The 17616-nt window shown below is 36.6% G+C and overlaps 1 protein-coding gene across 2 annotated transcripts in view; it reads left to right on the top strand.

The window, feature by feature from the left end:
- rabgap1 (RAB GTPase activating protein 1) overlaps window positions 1-17616 on the top strand; it is a 76117-nt gene that overhangs the window by 36261 nt on the left and 22240 nt on the right. For both annotated transcript variants that reach the window (XM_008424027.2, XM_008424026.2), the window contains 8 exons: window positions 7313-7426; window positions 9455-9529; window positions 10530-10655; window positions 10845-10988; window positions 11932-11973; window positions 12228-12356; window positions 16289-16381; window positions 16874-16984. In XM_008424027.2, coding sequence (XP_008422249.1) covers window positions 7313-7426; window positions 9455-9529; window positions 10530-10655; window positions 10845-10988; window positions 11932-11973; window positions 12228-12356; window positions 16289-16381; window positions 16874-16984 — 834 coding nt within the window. The remainder of the gene's footprint in view (window positions 1-7312; window positions 7427-9454; window positions 9530-10529; window positions 10656-10844; window positions 10989-11931; window positions 11974-12227; window positions 12357-16288; window positions 16382-16873; window positions 16985-17616) is intronic.

The following is a 17616-nucleotide window of genomic DNA, read 5'->3' as shown; positions in this document are numbered from 1 at the left end:
CGTTTGCGCAGTGTGAAGGAAAGAGGAGACCAGCTGCAAAGGCAGGCTGCGAAATGAGATGCAGGTGATCGGTTTGTGTCATCAGCAACAAGAGACCGTGATCGGCGATCACCGATCATACACTTTTTCGCGGAAATCGGCCGATTATGATCGGTGGCCGATCGGTCGGCACACCTCTAGTAAGCATATATGGTTTGACTTTCTCTTCTTTTACATGTGTTTTATCGGGGCAGCAGGGTAGCTTCCTCCAAATACCACAAAATGAAGGTCATAAGCTTAAACCATTAAAATTTCATTAGACTACTAGTGCTAAGCTTTATCCATCTGCTGATAACAGATTATTGTGTAAAAGACATGTAATCAACCCTTATGACAGTAAAAGCGATGCTAGGACCATTACAAATGTCTCTTTAATTCAAAGGTTTTCTCATGTAAAGAAGTAAAAACGTTGGCACTCAGGGTTATTTGGGGCTTGGATCCTCAGCTTGTAGCAGGCCTGATAAATGTCACGCCATGCCATTTTGATGTCTCAGCAGGGTTCTTTAGGAGCAGAGAAAGGAAAACAAAATGACATGTCGGCTTTTGTGTCGAGTCAGAGAAAATCGAGGACATAAACACAAAGGAGTTCTTGCTGCTCAGCGTTCTCATAGATGCTCAACTCTGTGATTTTTATTTTCCTTCTTTTTGACACGCAATTAAATGCAAAGGCTACAGCTTTCCTATTTATGGCTGACTTCTGTTGAAGAGGTTGTAATTTTGCTAGAACACCATGTTTTGTTCCAGTACTTCACTTGCTTGGGAGTTTTCTTGTTTCCTTTTTGGTCGGTCTCTTTTCTGTAACAGCATCTGACCCACGGGGGTTGATTAGCTTTTATTGGTGTACTTCCTTGCTATCAAACCAGCTGCTTATTACAGCTATCACTCTTCTTACTATTTTTATGCACAGTAAATGTACTCATAAAATAAAAAGCACAATGTTTTAAAAGTTCACCACCAGTAAGAAATTATTAATACACCCTGGTTATTTTCTTGGTAAATTTCATTTCCTGTTTTATTGCTTAATATAATGTTCTAAGAACTTTAAAACATTTAAAAAGATAAGTACAACTTGACAATGCATACATAAATGCACATGCATTTGAATATATAGCCACTTTATTACATACACTTGTTCGCGTGGGACAGCAACTGATTGGGAAAATTAACCATGGTGGCCAGTGAGTTTCAACTTCCTCTGCAACATTCAGATGCTTGTCCAGAATTTGGCATAAAAATATGAAAACATGGATCTATTTTATTACTTGTTGTAATGTTTTCCTGATGGACTTTAACCACTTTGATTCGCTGGCATTGAAATGGTACTGAGTTGGTACTAAGTGAACCACGTTCATCGCTTTATGCTCAAAGTGTAATTAATTTCAAATGGCTACTTCCTGCAGGAAAAAACATGTCCATTTCACGGAGCTCATCTCCAGCTGGTGTCTTAAGCATGACTCCTCACTGCACTCCAACAGCCTTTCAATCTATTAGCACTCCTGTGGGATGTGGGATTGTCCTAATGTCATGACAACATTAGGACAATATTTAGAACGGATGTAATTTCAATATTACAAGCACAATACCAACATTTTCCTCGCTCTTCTTTTTTTTTCTCTATTGTCATAACGTCATTATTACCGATGAGCTTTTTCAGCTTAGTCACTGAGATGGTTTTTGAGACAGGAGAACAAAAATGCTGAAAGTCCAAGCAGCCATACATAGACCTTTGGCTAGCAGAGCTTGAATGCTTGTTTCCCTTTACGTCCATTTGGCATTTTAGAAAAATGCTGACATTCTTGAGAGATAAAGATGTCTCAAACTGCTTTGTCAAAATAAAAATAATGTAAGTTCAAAATACACACTGAGGTAAAGTTATGAGTTGCTACCTAATACATATATAACAGTGTTGATATTTTTGTGATTGTTTTGTGCAAATGTATCACAGTTAGAAATTCTCCTTTACAATCTACCTACTATTAGTAGTATTATTGGTAGCAGTAATATTTTTCATATAATTGTCTCTAACACACTGATAATGTCTTCTCTTTTAGGCTTTATGCTGTTAAGTTCAGAATGCTTTAAACTTAGATAAGGTTATTAATGAGGAAAACAAAATTTAAGTGTACCTAATGAAGCAACTGGTAGAGATATATGTCGCATACACTCACACAAAAAGGTATGTTGGATGTTTAAAAAAAACAAGGCAATCGGTTAAAAACATCTGTAAGCTCAGGTTTTTATTGTAATTCTCACTTTCTTATGTATTTCTTTGCAATCTAAATTTAAAATTAGGACATCAACATTTGAATTCTGTTAAATTTACATTTTAGTCAATGCTTTATATCTCTACTTGGTTATAAGCAGGGAAATTTTATTCATCTTTTTGTGCACACAACTCAATGGGATCTAATTGCCCATTGGACATTCTGTTTTTTTAATTACATATGCATCTGCAGGAACTGACTGGATTTTTTTATTTATTTATTTTGTTCTGGATGTGCGGTAGGTTTTCAGGGTTCATTAAACTTTAGTGCTTTTTCATCTACTAAGCAACTCCTAAGTACTGTTATTCCAAATGGTCTGACTCCCTTGCTCTCGTTTAATTATAGGAGTGTGTTAGAATACGGGCTGGTAGTTCTGACCAGGCACCGCGAAATGTCTTGAAATCAAAGCGCCAATTTTAAAATTGTTCATCATGTCCTTATCAAAGCTATAAACTCAGCATCTTATTTACCCTATTTATAGAACTAAAAATAAAACATTAAGCAGATTATGCGTACATGCTGAGACTGTTGGGCAATGTTCTGTAGATGCAAAGCAGAATTCTTCAGCCTTAACAACAAATCTTTTTCTGCATTAACCATGCAGCATTTTCTAAACACTTATTTTCTTTCCTGGATTCCAGTTTCTGCTTCAATAAATAACAGAAAAACTAGAATCAGTGGTGATTACTAAGTGCTTGAGGATTAGGTTTGCTGTAATATGATCCTAATTACCATTTTGCTGAATGCACACCTATTTTTGTGCTGTCTCTAGCTTCTGCACAGTAGCATGACACTCTGGATATGTTTGCTCTCACGCAACAGTCATTAGAAGTTGCTCTCTAACAGAAGAGCAACAGACGAACAGAGGGGAAGCTAATTGACCATTAAGTCAGAGGTCTTTGTTCATTCTCTCAGCACTTCAGATAAGTATGGCTAAGTGGCTGCTTGTCTAAACATGGATGGTTATCTTTTACTAGGAAACAGCAGTCAAGTTTAATATGCCCCTCACACTGGACTATTTATTTAAATTCCTCTGGAAAGAGAGATATCAGCCTCTTTCAAGATTCCTTTGCCAATCAGGTTTGCAGTATCAAGTCCTAAGATTTTTTTGTTATTTTTTTGCAGCCTTGGACCAAATCCTTAGTTGGTCGTTTTGCCACTCTATTATATTAAGTAGAGGTGTGCCGATCGATCGGCCACCGATCATAATCGGCCGATTTCCACGGAAAAGTGTATGATAGGTGATTGCCGATCACGGTGTCTTGATGCCGATCACACAAACCGATCACCTGCATCTCATTTCGCAGCCTGCCTGTGCAGCTGGTCTCCTCTTTCCTTCACACTGCGCAAACGCGCAGCAACAAATCCTAAGCGATGTGGAACTATAACGCACTGAGTSAATGGGGAMGTTTGCGTGTTGTGGCGGAAAATTGAAGCAGGTCAAAATGCATCAACACAAGGAAGCTAATACGACATAAAAACAATGCCATACTTGACAGAGTTTGGCTACATCGAGGCTCACTGCAGTAAAAAAGACATATGGAGGATCAGATAGCAGGTAAAGCAGCGCACAGCTACACTCACCCGGATTAGCATGACGGTCAGAAAGCTAAACAAATAACCCGCAAAATGATTTAAGTCTTCAAGCTGCGATGTAAGACGCTGGTTCTGCTCTCGCTGTTGAACCGCTGCTACGCGCTACAGGTAGTAATATTTGACAGACGGAGCGCCGCTTCTGCTCCACCTGGTAGTGACTCTCACACTAAACCTTTGCTTAAAGCTGCAGCATCTAACTTAAAAAAATAAATTTTACATACATATTAAAACTTTTGCTGTCCTAACATGTGACAGATAATCTCTGAAAAAATAATCGATCTCCTCCCTGTTCTGCATAATTACTCCGCTCAGTCAAAAACAGCCACTCAGAACTAGCAGTAATCAGCTAGCCGCCATGCTAACAGGAAGTTTTTATTCAGTAACTCAGGATTGTTTATTGTAATGGAACCTGTATTTGCCTTTGAATGTTAAGTTTTATACTTGAATTTTTTGGCAATGTTGTTTATTTTGACTTTTTGCATTATTTAGCCTCTTCAGAGCCTTCATATGTTTTCAGTCTGTTAAAGATAGTATTACCAATAGCAGTACAATTTGCACAATGCCTGTTTTGTTTTGTTTTCTTGGAAAAAGTTATTAAAAACAAGTTTTTGTCTAAATTAAGGTGAATTCATGGTTTCTTTTTTCACATAATGTAACCGGTAGTGCTTATGATTAAAAAAATAATAATTATGTGATCGGTATCGGTAATCAGCCGTGATCGGCCCTCATGGGTGATTGGAATCGGCAGGAAAAAACCTGATAAGCACATCTCTAATATTAAGTTTTAAAAGAGAAAATAGAGCACTAGTGTCCACACTTCAGAAGACTTATCGGTTCAAATATCCCACTGTTGTTGCTAATGAGCTCACAATAACTGCAGTTAATCATAAATTAAAAAAAAAAAATGTCATCATCATCAACTTCATTTACAAAGCCCTCAAACACCAGCTTTCAAAAATACTTTAGAGCATTTAAAAAGATCAATACAACTTAATATAATAGAATTGCTGTAAGTTAAAGCATAAAAGTAAAGTGACAATGGTAAGTAGACAATAATGTATTAATAAACTCAATTCAAAGCACAATAACACAACAGTAAAATAGCTAAAGTCAGTACCAATAAAAGTTAAGTAAATTCAAGTTTATTTCTGCACATGGAATCAGCTGTGGAAAAAAAAAAACTTTGTCTTCTAGATTTTATTGTCACAACAAGTCCTAATGATCATTAAAAACAATAAAATAAAAAAATCTCACAATAATGATGAACAGTAATAATTTCCCAGTCAGAGTTGTTGGAATCTATTGAAGTCTGCACTGGGCCAATTGGCTCCTTCACTAGTTTGACAAAATGTCCTAAAAGCTTAAGTAATGTTGAGGCATATTTTTTCATCCGATGGTTATGTTATTTTTTTTCTTTTATGTTTATAAACATTCCCAGAGGGAACTTGTCTGAGGCAGGTTTTTTCCCTGGTGGTTTTTTTCCCTCGTTCCAGTAGAGGAACGATCCAGACAGTCTCACACTCTCTTCAGTGTTTGTGATTCCCCCCCCCACTTCAACTTTTCCTTTTGAACTGATGAGCTGCCTGCCTCCTATTGGAGCTTCATACTTTGACCTGTTCAACCAGGTGTATCATTTCCAAACTCTCATTTTCTTGCAGGGTATTAATAAACCTGACTCAGTGATTTTTTTTTAACCTTAACAGTGCTTGGTAATTATTTTCCCACAACAGTAGATAGGCGGGTATGATGTCCTTACTGATGAGAAAAAGATACGGTTCTAAATTTTCCAACCTAATCATCAGTCAAAACTGGTTAAACTGAAAATTTTGCCATCACTAGTAACTTTTTTTTCTCAAAGCTGGCCATTGACTTGACCTCTAAATAATACAACTACACTGCATAAACTACTAACTACATATATATATATTTTAAATCTCATTTCAAATTATGCTCAATGAGGTCTTTAAACATTATTATTTCCTAATGAAATTGTCTTTTGGTAACATTACTTATTCAAAGGTAATTTTTTCCTAATGTGTTGGCAATCGATAACAAAATGAGGCACCATTAATCTTTGAAAAGCAAGCCCAGTTCTTAAGGAGTGTTTACTGATTTGAGTGGAGTTCTTACTCTGTGGTGGTCTTTCATCACTTCAAATAGATATGAGGCACAGGTTTCCCCAGGCTTGTGTTCAAACTGGCTCCAGATGAAATTTGTCATTTTGTTAGTGTATCACCGTGTTGAAAAATTCTGCCAACATCAGTTTCCTCCCTTCATTTATTTTATTTTTTTTAAGCAATCAAGGCTATTTCAGGATAGAAAGAGTTGGTCCTGGGTGTTTTGTTTTAAAACATTGTAATAATATTGTGTTGTAGTCCCAAAATGAGCACTTGGGTATCCTTTCACTTTTATTGTAACTTGATTATAACTTTATTGATTGTTTTGTACTAAAACTGCTCAATATCTATCAGATTATTTGCTTTAAAGTTGCATTTGGTGTGTTGCAGAAAAAAGTGCAGATCTCATTGTTCTGCTTTAAGAAAAATTTAATTAGTTCAAAATGTTAAGTGGGTGTCAAATGCATTTAGCTCAAAATCTAGTGTTCTCCACTCATTTGAAACCTGATCTCAGTTCCTCCATAATGCCTAAATCAGATCTCACTTCTTTAAAAACAACACACAAAACACAGTTTATTCCTCAATGAATCGTGCTGCCAAATTGGAAGAGAGAACGATCAAGTTATATTCACATCTTACCACATCAGCTATTATTGCAGCTGAGGTCGTCAGTGTTGCAAGTTTAGAGTTTAAAAACAAATCAGTTCCGTATCAGTCAGGAAATTATACTTCAGTCTGTCTGTCAGTTATCAGAAAGCCTTTTAATCACTGTCAGAGGTTTCATTTGAAGCGGAGTCATAGTGACATGAAGTAAGTCAGCTTTGTGGTTTGATAACGTGCCGTTTTAGCAACACTTTATAAAAACCCTCATCACCGTTAAGATGTGAGAACGTCCGAGGTTTTTTCCAGTCTTGCATCCGGTGGATTGTGTCACCACCTTTGCAACAATAAAAATTATTTTTGATGCAATAAAAGCTGAATAAAATTAGAAGTGGGATGAGCAGGCTCGCAAAGAAACATGGAGCTGTGGACGGTCTGTACGGTGGAAGAGAACACTCTGTGCTGCCAGTTTTTCCTCCTAACCCCACATTTCTTGACAATGCGTGGGGCCCCTGCACGTTGAAGATCACTTACAACAGCTGTGTCCGGGAAGACAGTTTCACAAATGTAGCTGATAATAAATAATAATCTCTGAAATCATCTCCTCTTTTTTTGTTGTTGTCTTTGCTACATTCTTTCCAACTCCCTTTTACATTGTAACATTTCTCTTTTTTTTTCTCTCTCTCTCTCTGCTAGGAATCTCCTCAGGACAGTGCAATCACCAGAGACATTAACAGGACATTCCCCGCTCATGACTATTTCAAAGACACTGGAGGAGACGGGCAAGACTCACTCTATAAGATCTGCAAGGTGGGGTTCTAGTACATGCAGACACACACAGAGGTTGTTAGTGCAGCACGAACTGTGCTCCATCATGAAACTGGCTTCATGCAGTGAACAAAGCTGCTGCAGCAGCTGCATGTCAAATGAGGAGTAAACTGTTTATTAATGCATCTGCAAAAACACATCGGAAGCTCGCACGTCTCCTTTTTGACTCATTCTAACTGCAGTTGCGCTAAAATAAAAAAAATAAAAAACTCTGATGTGCCAATCTCTTCCTAATTCTGGGAGGTGCTATCTAAGGAAGATGCTGATGCGATCAGAAGTATTTTGCACTTTTCAGGTAAAGAATGAGGCCCTTTTATTCTATATTTCATACGCAATCCAGACGTAGGGGTGAGTTTCTCTTCGAACTTAGCGAATGCACATGAATGCCACACCAACCACATGTATTGTAACCACGTTAAATATGCATTAAAAACCTGAAAATATTTGTAATCTCACACTGAAATGTTGAACATGTTCTTAACCGTTGTTGCTTGATTACATTTTTGAAATTGGCAAAAAAAAAATTCATGTTCAGAAATTGAATTCAGTTCAGTTTAAAAACTCTTTATCTCAAACAGAAATCATATGTAGTAACTCATATAATCCAAATATCTCCAATTCTTTGTATGTATTTGTTTTATCTCTACTATGGACCTTTTCATGTGTCTGGACTGATGATATGATAATGACGAGGATAAAAAAAAACCAGCAATAGTAGCAAAATGTATTTGTGAGATTGTTTTCTAAACTTCATCAGCAGTAATACGTTGCTTCTACAGATTACCTCTTTAAAAGAAATTGGCAATAAAATATGTAGAATACATATTCAAATTGACAAAATACTCAATAAAGAGAGTAAATAATAATAAAAAAAGACCAAACTATAACATTTTCTTAAAGTGAAAATTGTGCTTACAGCTAACGTGGAAATGAAAACATATAAACAGTGAGAATTGCTAATACCTTGTGTATTAATTACTTCTGTCTGATTCAGACTGGGCGGTTTGTCGAGTTCATGAAGTCTGGGAAATCTAAACGAGTTTCTCTTTGAACACATGAAACAAGAATCAAAGTACAGTTAGCCTCTGCAGAAGAGCACAGGAACATCTTGCAACTTGACAGCGTCGCCGTATTTTACCGAGTTTTTCTTATCAGTTAACACCATCGTCAATTATGCCTTTATTATAAAAATGTGCTTCATGGTGAAGACATGCAGTCTGTTCAGTGATCTGAAACAATTAAGCATGACAAGAAAGCCAGAGACATCTGTAAGGGAGCAAATACTATTTCACGGCAGCGCTGTAGTAATGTAGTACTACTGACTGCAGCCTTTTTACACTTTTCAGTTTAATGTCATTCATTATGCATAGCTCTAGTGAGGGCATTCATCTACTCTCAGACAAGCAGCTCCTGAGGTGCATTTGAATAATTCACAGGTTTCTGCCTTTGCTGTTTGTATTGATTCACATTTTATATTTTTGACTTTTGCTCATTATTTGTGTTTCTGGTTCAGTAGGCCACTACAGGCCCATTTTCCCCCCCAATTCTGTCGTATCTTATTCCCAGCTTGAATAAATATTAATATTTCTTCTGAGCATCTTCTGTGAGTCTATTTAACTGTATCCAGACATCATGATTCATTCATGACTTATTACTTGACTTCACTGTCAATACATAACAAGATTGAGTTTTATATTTTGAATGTTAATTGTCATTTGTTATTTTAAGAATTTGATTTTGCTGATATTGTAGCTTTTGAAATCAATATTTCGTGTTTAATTGAATTAGTTTCTGTAATGAACAATTTGGACATGTTTAGGATAACTTGCAGTACATGATTTGAAGTTCCAGTTTTTCTTTACATTCTTGCTTCTCCAAATACAGATCTGATACAAATAGACTTGTGTAAATTTCCTTTTTTTTTTTTTACTTTCAACTTGTGAAGTTGTTTTTATTTCACTTTGAAAAGCCTTTACTAACTATATGTCTTTGGTCTTTCATATTGTCCAGGCTTATTCTGTTTATGATCAGGAGATTGGCTACTGCCAGGGACAATCCTTCCTGGCTGCAGTGCTGCTGCTGCACGTGAGTTGACACAAGCAGCACAATCCAGACATCGCCAAGCAACAATTTACATACTTTTGACACTGAATTTACAGAAGTTAGATCAAATTTTTAACAATATTTTTATTTGCACACATTTTTGTGTGATATTCAGAGTTTTCTACCTACTCATTGTGGTTCGCAGCCTATTTATAGTGGAATGCAGAAACAGCACAGCACTGCCACCTTGTGGCAGTGTTTTCCAGGATTGGATTAAAAGTTACGAGGGGAGGAAAAATGTCAGACTTTACTACTTATTTAATAAATGTTACGTTTGTCCATTCATACATCACATACTTACAGTTTGGACATTTTATTTTAGTATTTTCAAGGACTTAAAAAGTATGGAAAATGAAAATATATTTTTTGAAATTTTATATATTTTTTTACTTTATTCCCTATACTATTATGTAAATGTCCTCTCCTACCTTCCACTTGTCCTCATTCCTTCCATATTTGTGTCCAACCCCTGTCTATCCATACTTGTTTACCTCCTGCAGTAATTCCTTGTTTCCTTCTTTTCTTTCTTGTGTTATCTTCCCTACCCTCTATGTCCTTGTATATTTCCTTTGTGTCCTCCTTCTTTCCATCGGTGCTACTGTGTCCTTCCTTTCTTCCCTTACTTGTATCCTACCTACCTTCTGCCCTTGTATTCTTTTTTCCTTCTAGTTTTTTTTTTGTTTCTGCAGGTTCCATATAAAATCTTCACTGTATAAATATGTATCATAAATACAGTCAGTAACTTTTATTTTAAAATGAAGATCTATCTTTGAGAACCGTGCATAGCGGAATTTTGGAAACGTTTATTTTATTTTTTTAACTTCAAATATGTTGGAACCTTGGTCTGTAGTTTTTGGAGGTTCAATACTTAAAGCCTTACTACTGCAGAAGCCGCTAATTCACAGTGAAATGTTTTATTTGGGACTTTGGGAAAATTCAAAGGTATTAGAGACTCATAACTGGATCTTGTGTTTTTCTGTAGATGCCAGAGGAGCAAGCTTTCAGTGTTCTGGTGAAGATCATGTTTGATTACGGGCTCAGGGACCTGTTCAAACAGAACTTTGAAGATCTGCACTGCAAGTTCTTCCAGCTTGAAAGACTCATGCAGGTTTGTGCGTCACATTTGCATATCTCGGGCTGTGTTTCCCACAATCTTGTGACTGGTTTTGATGGCATTTACTCCCTTGAGCTGGTTTTTTTTTTCTTTTTCTTTTTTTATTGCTGTCGTCTCCATCCTCTGTTTAATGCTGTTCCCCTCTTCTGTCTGTCTGTTTCTGTTTTCTTTGGTGTTCATCAGGAGTACATACAAGATCTGTACAACCATTTCCTGAATGTGGGTCTGGAGGCTCATATGTACGCTTCCCAGTGGTTCCTAACTCTCTTCACAGCCAAGTTTCCTCTTTACATGGTCTTCCATATAATCGACCTGCTACTGTGTGAGGTGGGTAGCAAAAGAAACTCCATAGTAATAACAGACCAGAGATGTTAGGAGAAACTGCATTGGTCTTGCAGGATTGTTTTAGCTACAAACAGAAAAACTGCAGCCATAGGCCAGATTTTATTGATTTTCTTAACAGCGACTTTCTCATTTATAGTTAGCATAAAAAAGTCTTAAAAACCTCCAGGGATCAGCTAGACACACATGCAAAAATCTGATCTCTTTTTGGTGTGACAGTTTGCTACTTTAATTATCAGTAAGCTGTTTTTACAAGATGCAAAATAAAAGTTTTAAAAAATATTTTTGTATTTTTTTTAATGTAGTAAAACTTTGTTTCACTGTCACTGGCCCTGCCATGCCTGACATAACTTTGATCAAGTGACATTTCAGGGAAGAAGGCTAGAAAAAAACATGTTAAGTGCGGTTCGTGTTTCTTCTTGCATTACGCAGTTAAGCTCAAAATCATTCAGACCATCCCAAGATTTTGAGCTCATCATTAAAGATAAATTGTCAAAATGCTGAAACATGCAAAAAGCTAGTAATCAGTTATAAGAAGAGATTACTGTAAACCTAATTGAATTTTTGTTTTGTTTTGTTTTTTTCAATATAAAATTGAAGTGACTTTTTCGTGTGACAGTTTGTTACTGTCACACATTTGATCCCAGATGCATTGTTTCATCATTAGTGGTTTGTGAAATCAAAAGCTTATTACAGGTATAACTTGATGATGTGTGATGCTTTAGAACTAGGAAATATTTTAAGGTCCTATACAGTGGGGTGAATTAGAAGGAATTTTTTTTACATTTCCAAAAATTCAATACCAAAGCAGTTGTTCCCAACAAATTTTTAAATTAAAGAAAACATTTTGTTCTTGTTCTGCACTTTTAATCAAATTAATAATTTCATAAACTCTTTCAGACCAACTAAACCTTGGATTTTTTTTCAGGGTATTAGTGTGATCTTCAATGTAGCCCTGGCCCTTTTGAAGGTAAGAATTGACAAACAAAAATTCCATCACTAGTAAGGTTTGCAAGCATAAACAAAAAAGTTAGAACAGAATAGCCAAGCTTTAGGGAAAAGTCATTGTTTTGCGTTCTAGTGGATGGAGTGAACATACTTGTTAAAGATTTGCCTCCAAAGTTTAATTTCCTCTTCTTCCAATAGCACAAAAAAGTGTAGTAGCAGTTTTTAATTTGGTATTTCAAGTCTCTGTTTCATTAAACATCTCGTCTTTTTCCTCAGACTTCAAAAGACGATCTACTGCAGACGGACTTCGAGGGCGCGCTCAAATTCTTTCGCGTCCCCGTCCCGAAAAGGTACCGCTCCGAAGAAAATGCCAAGAAACTGATGGAGCTGGCTTGTAGCATGAAGGTGAGTTTAAATGACCAAAGTGGCTTACGGTGCAGATCAAGTATAGATAATTCAAAGTGCTATCTGTACTCTTATTTGAATTTTTAACCTTTGTTTCATTGTACATAACCTGTGAAATCTAGCAATGCTGCTCAAATACCACAGGGGGTCACTGTTGAGCTTCGTCATGACTAACATAAAAGCAAGAAACACACCAAACACATGTCCCTCCCGTTAAACACTCACACCTGTTTCCTGACCTGATTTGAGCAGTCTGGCCCAGTTTAGAGGATCTGACTTTGAAGGTAACTTTGGACAGGAACATTTCTTTCCACAAACTCTGTAAGGAAGCCAACTCCAAGAAAGATTTTAACTTTTTTGCTCTTGAGGTGAGCTGCAAGAGGAGCCACCCTCCAAAGCTCTTCTAGCAGAGGAAGTAAATCATACCTAACCAAAGCAGCTGTGCAGCTCTGAAGATGCTCCAGTATCCGTCATGAAGGCATCGATTCTGAGAATAAATCAAAATGAGCTCAAGAAGACTCTGATATGGGAAGAAGCGCGCGATAAAATCAAATATTTACAAATTCTATCATTTCCAAATTAGATGTTATTGGTTTGGTAAATGTAAATTGTCATTTTTATTAAACACACTGATGTAGTTCTTTGCGCAGTGTGTCAAGTTGTTGGATACATTCACCTTTGTCCTCGATTGTGGTTTGGTAATCTGAGAACTGCAGTGGGATTAAATGGACGGATTATCGTTTACCTTACTGAATGTTTATGCCTTCTGACTGAATCACTTCTTGGTGTTTGTCAGATGCCATGATATGTTCCATCCATCCATTTTCTTCAGACCCTTGTCCCTTTGTGGGGTCGGGAGGGTTGCTGGTGCCTATCTCCAGCTAACGTCCCGGGCGAGAGGCGGGGTCACCCTGGCAGGTCGCCAGACTGTCACAGGGCAACACAGAGATACACAGGACAAACTAACATGCACACACACAACCACACCTAGGGGCAATTTAGACAGACCAGTTAACCTGACAGTCATGTTTTTGCACTGTGGGAGGAAACCGGAGTACCTGGAGAAAACCCACGCATGCACAGGGAGAACATGGAAACTCCATGCAGAAAGACCGGGGCCGGGAATCGAACCCAGAACCTTCTTGCTGCAAGGCAACAGCTCTACCAACTGCTCCACTGTGCAGCCCGCCATGATATGTTTTTATAGTTAAATAGATCATAATTGTTCACCATGTTTTGAATTTTTCTATAGTTTCATTCTTCCACATGACCAATTGGACTAGAACTACATAAAAATGTTGAACTACCAAAGGTGCTGTCGACCTTTTGAGAAATCAAATTTTTGGACGATTTAACACCTCTTTATATAGATGCAGGTTTTAAAAACGGACTTAATAAATGATATGAGCTTCATGCCATTGCAAGCTTTAAGTCATTTTGAGAGCTAAAAAAACTAAATAAAAGTGTTACTATTAAAAAACAAAATAGGTAAAGTAGGTATAAAATAGGTTTTGAATTGAATAAAAAAAGTCAATAAATCTGTGAATAAATCATTAGTATATGCAGGTATATGGTAATATTTGGTATTCTAAACTGCAATTTCTTGCAGAAAGTGACTTTTTGACTCCTTCCTCACTTTAAGTTTTATACTGAGAATTGAGATGTTAGTAATTCTGCTTGAACAAAAATAGTATTAAAGAGCTCCGACCTTGTCCTCGACAAGGTTTTTACCTAAAAAGTCATCCACATGATTGGCATGCAGGTCAGAAAATGTGGACATTTGTGGAGGAATTGGATTTAAATAGGAATGAATTACTCTCTTGTTATATTTTCAGGTAGTGAACTGCAACATTATTTACTCTGCAAAAACAATTTTGTGTAGAAGCGATGTTGAAATAATTATTTTTAATGCTTTAAGTAGGAAGTGGAGATGCAGGAATTCACCTTGAAATCAAACTGAAAGTCAACAACAAATATGAACCTCCAATAATTTATAAAAAGAACAATCCTTAATATATTTTGGTGAACAAATGAAATTAAATGTGCATTAAATTAGAATGAGAACTGGGTTGAACGGCAGCAGCTATTTATTTCAATCAGAACGTGGTCACTTGCATATTTTTCAGGGCAAATGCACTTATAAAGCATAACTAGTAAAGCAAAAAGGAAAGTGAAAATGAGTTTCATTTCAGTTTTTATTGTTTCTTGGGATTCCTTCCGAGAGACATGTTCCTCATGTCTGGTGGCCTTTACGTCTGTAAATCTGCAGTATGCAAATTGCCCAGAAGATAGCTATAAATATGTAAGTCTCTCTATAGATATGCAGATTAGTTCTGATCAGTATTATAAAAATATATATATATTTGATGTGTTCTGAGCAGGAACAACAGGCAGTGGGTCATTCAACAAAAACACTTTTAATGAACAGGTGCTTCCAAGTCTGATTTTGGATAAGTCACTGAATGTCATCGGAAACAAAAAACACAGTAAAGAAAAGATGAACACTTCAACCCTCTCAAAAAAAAAATAAAAATACTGTAGATTGGGCAAAGCCTGTGATAAACTGTAAGGTAACAAGGGATGTTTATTCATATGAACATCAGCTTCAAGCTACACTGCGTATGTAATGCAATGTTGTTTTAAGCTAATTAGAGAAAATGACAAAAACCCTGATCAGATTTTCTGCTTTAATCTTGGACAAAACTATTGTTTCACATGTTTTACCGACCCAAATGAAACAATGCCGCCTGAAAAAAAACCAAAAAAAAAACCAACAGCCCTAGGTATGAACCTTTCCACCCTCCTTCTGCAGCACCCCGTTCCTTTGTTTCCACAGTCTTTCTGTTGATTCAGCTTTTGCTTCTCTTCTGAGATCTCATTATCAGCACACGCTGCTGTTTAACAGTAACCTCAGGTGCTATTGGAGCACTTTCCTATAAATAACATTCCACATTTTCAGTCTTGCTTCATTTGTTTCAAAGTTTAAGCTCCAGTTAACTTTTCCTTGACATCACGGGCTAAGGCTTTGCTGCTTCTAACTTGTGCTGAATATTTACACGTGTGTAGCTTTTTGGGTTTTTTAGTTTCTGTTAAGTTCAGGGAGACTGCATCTGTTGGCAGGTTTATGAAAATAATTAACAGGGATCTTTGTCTGTGCACCATCACTGTAACTAAACTAGGACTGTAACGAGTCACTGCATGATTCAAGGATTTCGATTCTTAAAATTCCTCGAGGCAAATTATCTGCCTCGAGGCTTCATTAAGTTATGTTTTAGTATTTATCACACTGTTTTCTCAATGGTCTGTCCTCAAACACCTCAGTAGGAAACATCCACTACATTCATCAAGTTTGTTAATAATAATAATAATAATAATAATAATAATAATAATAATAATAATAATAAAGCTTGATACACTGAAATATGTATTTTATAAAACTTTTTTTACATACTTGAGATTGAAAGTGAATTGTATTATGGTGTTTACCAATGTCTGAACTTAAGGTTGGTTTTTAATTTTTAAAAGTTGGTGTAAAATTAATTAAAGGAGGCATGTACTGCAAACATAAAAAAATGATGAAACACGTTAATAGAAAAAACGTTCGTTATGTCCCAGAACATTTGAGTTCTTGCTTTTATCTGTCTTTTAAATACCTACAGAAACTGAAAGTTTCTTTGACTTCTATATTTCCTCTCTGAAGGACAGAAGTGCTGTTAGTTCGACATGACAGCCATTTATGACATATTCGCTGATATGATTGGGTTTTTGAGTTTCCGAACACCCGATTGCCGACTTAAAATTCAAAAATTGTCTGATTTAGGCCTCCTCATTCCCGTCAAGTTAGCTGGTTAAATGAATATTGTTTTCTTCTTCAATGTTTTCAGTTGCTAAGCATTTGTTTTTCTGTCTCATTTTGCTTTAAAAAAAAAAAGATAAGTCAGAAGAAGCTGAAGAAATTTGAGAAGGAGTACCACACCATACGGGAGCAGCAGGAGCAACAAGAAGCCCCCATTGAGAGATATGAGGTAGAAATACACACAGAAGGCATGAAACATTTATCCCGGAATAAACTGTCAATGTTGTCTCCTTTTATACCAAAACATTTGACCTACAAAAGCATCTTCTTGCTGGCTTTATGTCAGCTTTCAGTTTTCAGTCGGTCGTTAATGATATACAAACAAGTTATGTTTTAAACAGTGCAGTGTCCTCTTTCACTATATTTTAACTTCAGTAAACTTTATAGTTCTCTAAAAAAAAAAAAAAAAAAACTGACCCAGTAGCAGCAGATTACACATTCAAATGACACTCTTTATGATTAACTTGTTTTCCCCGTTCTGCTGTCTCATGACTTTTTCTTCCTCTTTTTCTAATGACTCTTCCCTTCTCTGTCTGTTCTCTTCTGTTTCACTTTTCTACTCCTTGGTGTTTTTATCATTTACCTTTTTTTCTCATATTCACTTCTTTTTTTTCTTTCTTTTTTCTCTCGTTCTCTTTTCTCCCTCTCTTCCTGTGTCCAGCGGGAGAATCGGCGTTTGCAAGACGCCAACATGCGTTTGGAGCAGGAGAACGACGACTTGGCACACGAACTAGTGAGCAGCAAGATAGCTCTTCGGAAAGATCTGGACAATGTAAGCCGGCAGAAAAATATGTGTGATGGGATTTGCTCTGTTTAGCAGAGGTAATAAATGTGTGGCAGAGTCACAGCACAAGTGTTGCTGTTATTTCTTGTCTTAGGACCTGCACAGATTTATGCACAGGGTTTTTGTTGACCTACCTTTAAAAATAGAGCAGGTAAAAAGGAAAGTAGGATGTCAGGGACCAGACAGTACAAATGCAGACCACAGGTGTTGAATTCAAAAAGGTGGGTTTTTATTTACCCAAAACTATGAACAAAAGGTTAACATAGCATTTAAATAGGCATGCTAATAAAAGAGGTCAACATAAATTACAGAACTCAAGACATAACTGACGCAACAACAAAACTGACCTGCTCACATAAGACACAAGGGGATTTAAATACAAGTTTAGCTAAACTATGAAGACACAATAGGGGAAAACAAAATGGCTGCCAATCCAACAACTAACCCAAACAATGAAATAAACCCACAAACCCCCCCTCCCCCAGCATGACGCAGGTGGTTCAGTCCAATAAGGCCATGAGATGTATATCAGGAACCTCAGCCCTTTGCCACTCCTTTGGTCCAGAGAGGGGAGCCCAAACACCCAGGTAACTCAAACAAAGAAAACAATATTAATACAA

The sequence above is a fragment of the Poecilia reticulata genome, linkage group LG12 (genome assembly GCF_000633615.1).
Source record: "Poecilia reticulata strain Guanapo linkage group LG12, Guppy_female_1.0+MT, whole genome shotgun sequence".
Classification (NCBI taxonomy): Eukaryota; Metazoa; Chordata; class Actinopteri; order Cyprinodontiformes; family Poeciliidae; genus Poecilia; species Poecilia reticulata.
The sequence above is the reverse complement of the archived record's forward strand: the minus strand, read 5'-3'. Positions and strand labels throughout refer to the sequence as shown.